This window comes from Pinus tabuliformis, chromosome 2_2, assembly GCF_031772625.1.
Source record: "Pinus tabuliformis cultivar Carrire ecotype Pingquan chromosome 2_2, CPIR1, whole genome shotgun sequence".
NCBI lineage: Eukaryota > Viridiplantae > Streptophyta > Pinopsida > Pinales > Pinaceae > Pinus > Pinus tabuliformis.
Genome location: NC_142300.1, coordinates 816,745,384 through 816,757,452, shown reverse-complemented (window position 1 = coordinate 816,757,452; position 12,069 = coordinate 816,745,384). Strand labels below are relative to the sequence as shown.

Below are 12,069 nucleotides of genomic sequence, written 5' to 3'. Positions count from 1 at the left end.
CTTCATTTTATCACATCCATACAAGGAAATAATGACAATTACACGTTACAGAGGACGAGCCATTCGTATAAAAAAAGCATAAATTAACCGTGTCCTGCGAAATACTCTCAGTGGAATCCTTTAAATTATCGATGAAAAGTCTGCTTTTGACTTTGAAACTGTACATCATGTTACCCGTCATACGGACAAAGTAAATAACAACAATCATCACAATTACAGAAGGCCCACGATACAGAGAAAAACAAAATGTTGATGTGGAAGAATTACAGTCAGAATCCATGGGAACTGCACAAAAGCATTCTGGAAAGCAACTATTTTATTATAAAACATACTGAAACACAAATTTCAATGGAATTATGAATGGAATTCAACAACGTACAAAGATGCAGCTGTAACTACAACTTTTTACAGGTTCTATTATTACAGATTTTTTTGCTTTTCTGCCATTCTCTGCTGCAAAAACCCAAGGATGCAACTTTCTATATACTGACTGAAATCTGCATTAACATCAACCATTGAGGTACTTGCCTTTGACAACCTGGAAAATCCTCCTAATTACAAGAAATATTTTATCTCCCAACACATTTCAAAGCATCACACTTATGTTTCTTCAACAACAACTAATGCCCAAATATTCTTGCAAGGTGTTTCAGGCACAATTCAATCTGGGAGTGACTTGCACATTCAATCCATCTTCATTCATATGGAGTGTAAGCATAGTTCTATATCTGACTTCCTTGGTTTTCACAGCTTCAAATTTGAAAAAACGGACGAGAACTGCAGCAACAATTTTCATTTGTAGGTATGCAAAATCCTTCCCAAGACAAGTTCGAGGTCCGGCCTGCAATAACCCAAACCAAACTTTCAAATCTTTTTTCATGGCAGCAACTCTATTATTACCTCAAGTAAAGCTGTGTGCTTTCTAGAGGTAGTTTTCCCATGCAGTTAAAATGGAAGGTAAGATTACTTTGGGGCAGCAATCACAGGAAGGGATTAGACCTGTCAGATATATTTTCTGATCAATTTTCTGATCAGGGTAAGAATTTCAAAACAAAGCCATCCACACTTTTTATAATTTTGATGTTAACTGTATCACGAATTTCAAAATCAAGATTTTTCAGATTGATAGATATTTCTTTTCAAATCAGGTAAGAATTTCAAAATCAAATCATTCAATTTCTACATTTTTTCTGACTTGGAACCATAAAACACATGGTTAGTTCCTAACATTGGGATAGCAAAAGTTGATCTGCTGTCAATAGAGGGGTGGAGAAGGAACAGTTAAATTTTTATTTTCAGCTCATGAATAGGGGATAATGGTCCATGAAGGTAGCATTAATTATTCATAGTTGAAAATGTATTTATTGGGAACTTATAGGAGCATTTTTTGCAGTTTTTGTGGGCATATATGTTTAGGATTTATAGAATAGAGGACATAAAATTATGAGATAGATCCACAATGGAGAATGTGTATAAACAGTCAGTATTAGAAGATAGGTAGGCAGTAAATAGAGGACTGTTATATTAAGAAACAGTTGATATAGAAGACTGGAAAATGGAAATAGAAACAGAGAACATGTACTATTTTTTCAGTTGATATAGAAGACTAGAAAATGGAAATAGAAGCAGAGAACATGTATTATCTTTTTTTATATGTTAATATGAAGAAGTAGTTTTATTTTTTTTCAAAAAAGCCAATTAAAAGGTCTCATAAACCACTTCTAACAATTTTAATAGTAACTATTTCAAAAAATTCAAAATCAAACCACTAAATTTCTATAATTTTGATAAACTATTTCGTTTTAACAAATAAAAAATTAACTAATTTATAAAATTAGCTCTTCTATACCATTTTCCCATCAAATCATATCCCGGTGCTGATTAATGAAACTATGGAACTATTTAATAAATACCCTTTCCCACATTCCCATTCAAAGAAAGATCTAGATCACTTCCTAACACAGAACCAAAGCTTATTTATATAATAAATTTTATTATCATTTACCCTAAATTTTTAATTATTAAATATGCTTAATAAATCCAAATTTTTCAATGGTTTTATTCTCATTAATAAAGTAACTATAGCCAACCCAATATATGTATTCCTTGATGTATATCTCTACATCTGTCATTGGTATAAACTCTAAATAAGCATCCGAGTAGCATTGGAAATCATAAAATAACTTTAGTAAATTTAATATATATTTATAATCTAAATAATAAGTTTAATAAATCTAAATTTAAAATAGTTTTATACTAATTAATAAAGTTACTCAGTATATGTATTTGTTGGTGTAAATCTCTACATCTGCTATTTGTATAAACTCTAAGAAAACATGAAGTAGTATTGGCAATCATAAAATAATTTCGACAAATTTAATATATATATATATATTTATAATCATTTTTATTTAACTCATAGATTTCAAGAATATTTCCAAATCTGAAAAACAAAATAAAAATCAAACAAAACAATTAACCAACGAAATAAAAATCAAACAAAACAATTAACATCACTCTGATACTCAAATTCAAAAATATTCTCCAAATCTATTATTAAATTAAATTTAACTTGTTATTGCTGTTACAAATCTCCACCTCAGTTATTTGTATAACTCCAAATAGATATCCCATATAGTAGATATTAAACAACCTGATATTAGTGTCTACTGGGTGGCAAAACTCCATCTCAATCTTCAATACTCTACACATTGGCCTGAAGATACACATGGACCAAGCGTTTAGATGGGTCCATCGCCCATTTTTGAGGTGGCAAGGCGCTATCTCATTCACCGATACTTTACACATAACAATCAAGATACACACGAGACAAGAGTTTAGAGGGGTCTATTGCCCATGTTTAATGTGACAAGAGTTTAGATGGGTCAATTGGCCGTATTTAGTGTGCCTAATGCATCTGGTAGAGCAAATGTACTGGGCATGAAGCAACCTCTCACAGAAATTGCCCATAATTCCAAAGATGTAACCTGGAGCTCCACAAGTGACAACACTAAGCTGCATATCAGACCCAGGGGGGTGCATATCTGGATGAATCTGTTTTAGTGTAGATTCAATGCACCGAGCACAAACAGGGAGTTGATAGATCCATGCCCCAGGCCCTTACCCTCACAGGTTTTAAGAGTTGTGAGCACTCATAAAAATGAGGTGCTTTTAGAGACAGGATGGGAGAAATAGTAAAAATAGATGCAACTTTCATCTATTAAGCATAAAATCATGGTGGAGAGAGCACAAAATAGATTTAACTCCAGATCCATTAAACATTGATTAAGATAAAATCAATCAGAACTTATCTGCACTAGAATGATTTGAACTAAAATTTACAGCAAGTTATTTTATTTATCTTTCCAAGATTAGATTATCTCTGTTATTTAGGTTGCTGGACTACCCGATGAATGGATTGATCACCCCATCTATAGCTCCACCCAATATGTAAGTGTAGAAGACACATACCTGTAAATACCTGTAACTCTAGAAGGCACATAAAAAATTTAGCAGTCAGGCATGGAATCACTGACCTGAAATGCAGGGAACTTGAAGGGAGATTTGGGATGAAATACCCCATCCTGAATCCATCTTTCTGGCTTGAACTCCTTTGCATCGTTCCCCCATAGGTATGACATTCTCCCCATAGCATAAGGCAAAAAATTCACAGAATCGCCTTTCTTCACCTTGAATCCATCTGGAAGAGTATCCTCATTAACTACGTACTTTCCATCCTGTATCATTCATAAAAATGAAGAAAACCCAAATACATCATAATCAGTTACAATTCTACAGCACCCATGGCTCACTGGTGTAGAAAAATAAGAAAAAAATACTATTGCTGCACAGGCTTCTTACCACAGGAAGGGCTGGATATAAGCGGAGAGTTTCAGACAAAGATGCATGAAGATAATGCATCTTACCCAGTGCTTCATCTGTTAGACTTTGGGCGAAGCTGGCTATATCATTGCATTCTGCACTATATTGATCCTCATGTACGCTGGTACTGGAAATTATTTCTTCAAGGAGCTTTTCTTGTACATGCTGATGCTTGCAGAGCATGTAGATGAACCATGACAATGCAATGGCTGTTGTGTCACGAGCAGCAACCATGAAATTGAGAATAACATCACGTAGATATTTATCAGAAACCTTTCCATCTGTCTCCTTGTCACTTATGATGATATAGCGAGACAGAATATCTGGTCTTACCTGTATAGGGAAATAAAGAGGACACAGCATGAATTTATACTCAGATATTCATACTCAGACCTCAAGATCAAGTTAAAGACCAGAACAAAAGCAAAGATCAAGATGAAGAACAAGTCTAACTACATGTGGATATGGGTTTTTAGTCAAAATATTGAATAGGACATTACTCAAAGTAACTGACAGAATTCAATCCCAAGAAAATACTCAAAGTAAATGTAGAATTCAATCCCAAGAAGATACATGGAAGTATCTTGAAATATTGGATGTTTTAAGCTAATACACACAGCTCACTCTAGAAAACTATCAACAAGATACATGAAATTGCAACTATATAAAAACATCACAGGATCAATCCCAAGAAAATACTCAAAGTAACTGCTAGAATTCAATCCCAAGAAGATACATTAAAATAGCTTCAAATGCTGGACATTTTAAGCTAATAAACACCGCTCACTCTAGAAAACTCTCAACAATATACATGAAATTGCAACTATGTAAAAACATCACAAGATCAATCCCAAGAAGATACTCAATGTAACTGGTAGAATTCAATCCCAAGAAGATACATGAAAGTAGCTTGAGATGTCAGACGTTTTAAGCTAATACACATAGTTCATTATAGAAAACTATCAACAAGATACAAGAAATTGCAATTATGTAAAAACATCACAGGAAGATAAGATGAAATTTCTATGTACAGATCTGAAATTAAACAAAGAAAGTAGTCTTTTCTATGGGAGAATATGTTTCTTACATTTTCCTTTTCAGCAGAGAATATCTCCTGCCTTCTGAAATGAATAACTTTGTAGAGGAAGTCATCCACCATTTTGATGTTTTCCCTCAGGATGGCTTCTGAACCCACATTGAAAAATCTCTGAACTTTCCAAAAGCTGCCAACCATATGGCGATGGAATACCATGGCATTGGCTACATCAAAAGCCTTTGCGAAAGAAGCCTCTGGCCCTGACTCGGCTTTAGAACTTGATAAGCTGTTTATATCAATCCCGAACACCACTTTACAGATCGAATCTAACGATGACCTCATGAACAGATCCTGTTTTTTATTTTTCCATGCATGAGCTAATTAAGAAATTGATATACTTTCAGATATGAAATCTTGAAACATAATTAAAAAATTAATATACTTTCAAAGGTTATGAAATCTTAAAACATAAAAACAATTTACAGCCATGTTACAGTTTAAGGTTTGAGGTTTGAATTCTAATATAATGTTATATAGGCTAAAAATAAATGGATAAAGAATTAATCAATAACATAGATTGGGATTGGGATTAGGATTGCTGAATTTAGGTAGGAGATTGGTTAAACAACTGACTTATTTCTTTACTGTCAGATTTCAGAATATTCTAAAAATCTGCAATTTATATAAAAATGTTAGTTTAAAACACTATGAAAAAAAACATAATGAAGAAGAGAGGTGGTCCGTAATTTTTATCTAGTAAGAGATATCTTACTTTGTGGCTTCACGTAACCATCTTGTCCATATAAGAAAAAGGAAACTATAACAGATTGATCTTCATCTACCTTGTATCTATAAAGTTATAAGATATGAGCATTTGTACATTTTTTTTAAATTCCTTCCACCTTTACTAAATTAAGAGTTAAAATAGATTTAATGTACTGTAATTGAAACCTATTACTGAGATTGAACATATCACCTGCATCTCCACACTTAGATTTAGTTTAGCAGCCTGTGCCAGAATGTTGGCAAGCTTCGCTGCATTGTTACAGAACACACCACTACTAAAGTCCTTTAACACTTTAGATGCGAACTCTGAGCTTGCCAGTTTTCTCTGTTGTCTCCATTTATCTCCATCAACATTGAAGATACCATCACCTAGAAGATCTTTCATGATGTCATAATTGAAGGTGCCCTGCAAATCAACTCAATGCAAACTCAAAGCCATGAGCTCAACTTATTGTTATAATAATTCCTTGAATAGAAGTTCTGCAAAACTTAGTAGATCAATTGAAGTTTCCCTGCAAATCATCTCAGTCCAAACTCAGCCATCAGCCCAACTTATTGTTATAATAATTGTTTGAGTACAAGTTCCCCAAACTTAATAGATCTAGAGGATGAAGATGAACTTATATGAATTACTCATGTAAATAAACTGATTTGAATCAAACCTTGTCATAATTGGCAAAGTTGGTTTTGAGAATATGCTCTACATTGACTGGATCTGTGGTGAAAACATAGCTGCAAGTGGGATACACAACTCTGAAAGTCTTGTAACGCTGAGCTTGATCAGTATGGTAGTCATGCAGGCGTTCAAAATTGATGGCATGATTCAGCATTGTACCCACCACTGGTGGATACACACCCTTCTTTCTCCAGTTTCTTAGATAACTAGCTAGCCACAGAGAACATGCTAGAGCAAGAGCAGAGACTGTGACGAACATTGTCAATATGTTCACATCCATCCTGTTTGCCTGAATAGTTGAAAGGATGGATTGGTGATGCAGGAATTTGCTTCTTATAAAGTAACAGAAGGAGAAGATTCCACATAGATTTTCCTGCAATGTCATCAACCTCGTGTGCATCCACTTTGTTTTGTCGTCATGATTGCCTGGGCCCCACAGAATAGAAATGTCTATCTGAGCTTTGAAATTTTTTAAATCCCCACACTGCTTTTAATTTTGATGTACGGATTATGTTTTTTATGGGAATAAACGCCACGAGGCACTCGATCCCTTCGCCACCCATCATTAGATAGATCAGATGGGTATCACTGGATTCCTTTTTCTTTTCTTTGTTTAAGAATATAGTACAAATCTCTCACAATGTTTATTCCAGCCACCGATTTTGAAAGGGCAGGATGGTAATGAAACTTCATCACGACCTTGAATAAGTGGAACTAACAGCCTTATATTGGAAGCCAGCTTTAAAGTTAGGCGTGAGCCTGGTCAAATAATTTGTTTAAACAGAATGAGAATGGTTTATCTTATTGCCATGATCAAAAGGAAGGCTTACTGAACAGAATTTAATTTTCCATGGCCATGTGAGGGCCAATCTCTTCATCCTAGATTCCTAGTCCCCCTTGGATAAATTGATGGGGAATAAATGTTTCAAGATGATCCATATTGGGCTGATTTAGCAAGAGGGGTCCGTGCATTTCTTGGGCTTTGAGACCCTATGGAAAGTACGCCTCGTCCTAGCAAATGGAACTGTATATTTACAGCCACTGTTCACAGTATGAAGCCATAGAGAGCAAATATACATCTATAGCTTTTGCCATCATTAGAGTAAGTGATATCAGTAATGGTTAAAGCAAGGGTAATTTTTTTTAGTCTTCACCCCAGGAAATATTCTACATTTGTGTTATGAGATTTTCATGTTTGAACACTCACATCGAATATGTTTTGAGTTTTCATTATATGTGATATATTTAATGTACAAATATATGTTATCAGGTTAAAGGAAATATTCTACATTTGTTTTCAGAGATTTTCATGTTTGAATACTCACATCTAATATGTTTCGGGTTTCCACTATATGTAATATATCTAATGTACAAATATATGTTATCAGGTTATCAGGTTAAAGGAAGGGTAATTTTTTTTGGGTTTTCACTGTCACAAACATTTTAGAATTGTCTTATGATATCTTCATGTTTGAACACTCACATCTAATATCTCTTGGGTTTTAATTGTTTGATATAGCTAATGTACAAATAGCACTTTTCTAATTTTTTTTTATTGGCATGTTATAAATTTTTGTAGTTATTATTGTTATTAATCTAATATTAAAAAGAAATTTAAAACATGTAACTTGATATCATTATATATGAAATCATAAACCAAGTCTTTTTCCTTGTCATTTGCAACATTGTTTTTAGTGTGGATGTTAATGTCTCTAAAGACCTTTAAGAAATCAAGTAAGTCATAAGAAACTAGCATATCTTATTTTTAATAATGGATATAAACCAATGAAAAAGAAATCGAGTTATAAATTTCTTCACAACAGATCTATGATAGTTTATTTTGTTATTATATATTTTTCCATTATGTGGCATCTTTGCTCAACATCTATAAACACTAGACCAATAGCCACAAAATAGACATTTAAATTCAACCCTAAAAAGCCATATCTCCATAATGCTAATAGAGAAAGTCCTCCGTAGGAGAGCTCAGACTTAAGCAAATGCATGCATAATAAGATCTAATAGAAATTCATGACAATCAAACATCCATGACCATATTTAAATATAAATGTTTACACAAGATGTATATCCAAATATTCCATGCTAGCATATAACACTAATTTGCAGATGTATAAGAAATGACATAACACCTATATTTTAATAAAAGATAATCTAAGAAGGTGGTCACATGTAAGCAATTTTCCATCCAAGTATAGGAATCAAGAACAAATACCACCCCGAGGCTAGGGATTGGGGCCATTGCAACAAAGGAACCATGCTAAAAGCTTCTAGCACACTTAACCCAAAAAAATTGCTCTTATGATTAACTAATCCACTCATTATAGAGCACTTCAAGCATCTCATTGACGATCAAACAACCATGACACTCTCTTCCATTCCTCCACAAAAGAAAGGAAAATTTTCCATTTCTCTTCTTAATAACCCCTTAAGAATATTCTTCCTATTCTTCCTTTCTAATGCTCTTGATACTAGTTAAAAATATTTTAATTGTTAAATTCCTTCTAGGAATAACCTAAAAAATAACACTTGGTTTCGAACTTCCAATGATCAACAAATACATAATGAATAATCGTTGCATTCAGTTTGGACTAGTAAGCAGAAATCTAAACAAAAATATTAATGTTTCTCAAACGCATAATTGAATCTCAAAAGTATGAATATTGGTTTTTGAAAGTGTCAATTCTATTTCAAAAACTGACAATTTCAAAATACAAAAGTATTAATTCATATTTGAAATTATGAATTTTGAAAGTGTCAATAATTGAATTGCTACATGTGGATTTCAATATTTTTAAATTTATTTTCTAATATGTGTGTATAAATCCAAGATTAGTGTAAGGAGTTGTCTTTAGTGTAACTTTTTGGATTTTCTGGTGTCAGAATTTGATGGAAAAAATTGAGGTTAAATCTTGATTTGTGTTATTTAAACTGGTTTTTTGATTGTATAAATGGATTGAGCACCATGAAAAACCCCTAGGGAACTTCGATTGTGCAGGGGTTACCTATCAAGCTTGTGATTTCAATAAATTCCTGCCAGATTTTAGAGAAATTAGACTGGACAAATCCAATGGAAAATCTTCCAAAGAGTCGCAGTAAAGACAACTCTTTAATATACAACATTTTTTATTAATTTCCATGCAAATTAGAATCATATGCATTGTAAAATATATCAACATTAGAGAAATGAAACAAAATAAAAATAAGTGATAAGAATCATTATATTGTAGAGTTGTACTTTTTCATATATATTTAAAGTAGTGTACAATAAAGTTCCATATAAACAAAATCACAATTATGAGTGAGGTTTTTTCACCAACTTCCTCATCTTAACTTCACACATTATAAATTGTTTATTATGGAAAACTTATTTACAAAACTCAAATTCCAATCAAGAGAGGGTTAAAGCATGGAGTTAAGTTACGCTTTTTGGCAAGAGAGTGCACATTTAAGTGAAAAAAAGATGGCTTGATCTATCATTTTAAGCACTCGATCGAGCCATTTTTAAGTGTTGGATTGAGCTCATGAAGCACTAAAAAAGAAGCTCGATCGAGTATTAAAACTAACTCTCAATCGCACTCATATGTAACCCCAAGTTAGGAGCTGATCGAGCTTTATGGCTTGATCGAGCCTTAAAGCTGGAAATTTTAAAATTTATGTAAATATCAATAATGATATGCAAACTTTAAAATTGTAAGTATTTGATAGTTAAAAAAAATAAAATTAATTACTAATTACATTTGAATAGGTAATTAACAATGGCATGGATTAATTTCTCATTACATTTCTAGCATTTTGGTGTATATATTTGAAAAAAAATTCTATCCCACTTGCCATTGAAATTGTAATATTCTTATATTTATAATTTGGTAACTTAAATATTAGTTTTTAATATGATTTAAATTATCAATGTTATAATTTAAATAATAGATTTATTATAAATATAATTTAAATAATAAATTCATTAAACATAAGAAAATTTATCAATTTGATTGTAACAAATATTATAACATTTTATATGAATAAGTGTAACTTAAAAATGTGAATTTCATGCTACTAGAAATGCATATTTTATAAATTCACTGAAGAGTTAATGATGATGAAAGCCCCAAGGGTTAGCTCAATTGTTCGAGTTCTCGTTGCTAAGTACCTCGCCGTTGGGAGCTCATGGGACCAAATCTCCTCGACGCCCTTGGGGTTAGGCCTTGCTTGTATGACCAACAGGTAGATCCCTTAGGGTTGATCTACGTGGATTTTTCCATGGATGTAGCGTCCGCCCAATGTCCGTGAATCACCCTTAAAAGAATGATGATCATGATGATGATTAACGTCCACTAAGACCAATATGGTCTATTGGACCTTAAGAAAGAAGTGGTTAATTGAGATTATTTAAGATTTTATTTTTGTGATAAAAAAGGAGGGAAAGAAGCGTTTTAAGGTCACTATAGTTTTCCTGACTGAACAAGTCAAGGAGGTTGGTAGTGGGGAAAATGTTATGGAAATGAGAACGAATGTGAGTAAGGGTCGGACACTCCAAGAGAAAGTGTTTTTCATCTTTGACTCTCTTAGTATTGCAAAGGAGACATATTCTTTCATCCCAAGGAATCTTGGGAATAGACCAACACCCAGTTTCACTCCGAAGCTCATGAGAATTAGTTCTAATCCTTGCAATATTCATTCACTTCTTAGCATTGGTTAATATAGAAAGGTAATTATGGTTAGCCATCCTGAGGTTGATTATCTCCTTATAGTATCTTAATTTTCATTTCCCTCTAACTCCTTATCACTCCACAACTTGTCCTTAAATTTGGAAGTAATGACATTTTTAATATTATCCTTATTCCCCAATAGGAACTCCTCCCTTATCTCCCAATGATCGAGCCAGGACTTGGCATCCTTATGCCACCCTCGCTTAAGCTGAAGGTGGTTTTGACTAGAGTTAGAAGCGATTTTTGGGAGCCTCTTAACTTCCATGTTGTAAAACTTCTTTTTATACATCAGATACCTAAACATAGTTATGCATTCAATGGGGGAAAGGCTAGCTTCAATCAAGAGAATAGGGTGGGGAGTATTAACTTTAATCTTGAGGTTCTCAGTTATGAATTTCTTTTGGATCATTTCAATATTTCTCCTAGAATCTCTAGATAGACTACAACCCCACACCTCACATCCTTATAAAATAATAGGGATGACAAGAGTCTCGAAGAGAAACTTTTTTTTTACTCCAAACCCAAAGATCAGTCTTCTTACAATTGTTTTCAATATCGTAGTAAGCTTTCCAACCTCCCCAAATCCTTTTTTCAATGCTATGGTTCTAGTTGAGATGATGGTGAATGTCAATACCTAAATATTTGTAAGAAGAAACACTCTCTACGTAATTGTTATCATAAATGAAATTGTCATATTAAGTGATATTTTTGGATTTAATAATCATAACCTTAGTGACGCAGATCTCTTCAACTACCATAATTAATCAAGATATTTTACTTCTGTCATGTCAGTAGAATTGCATATGAAAGAGTATGAAAAGCCACATTTTCATGTTGTAAACATAATGACATCCATCAAATCAAAGAACACAAACACATTGATAACGGAGTTCACCCAGTGTGGGTTACGTCTCCAGGCCCAGTGTCAAGAGTGGGGAGGTTGCTTCATTAAATGCTGCAAA

The 12,069-nt window shown here is 33.1% G+C and overlaps 1 protein-coding gene across 1 annotated transcript; it reads right to left on the bottom strand.

Moving 5' to 3' along the window:
- Positions 1–304: 304 nt before the first annotated feature.
- Positions 305–6,710, bottom strand: LOC149195474 (cytochrome P450 704C1-like). The gene is made up of 6 exons (XM_089408379.1): positions 6,367–6,710; positions 5,895–6,110; positions 4,970–5,269; positions 3,862–4,215; positions 3,537–3,737; positions 305–841 (listed from the first exon to the last, which is right to left on the bottom strand). Exons 1-6 carry the CDS (start codon positions 6,658–6,660, stop codon positions 650–652), a joined length of 1,557 nt encoding a protein of 518 aa, XP_089264505.1. The 5' UTR covers positions 6,661–6,710; the 3' UTR covers positions 305–649.
- Positions 6,711–12,069: the final 5,359 nt, after the last annotated feature.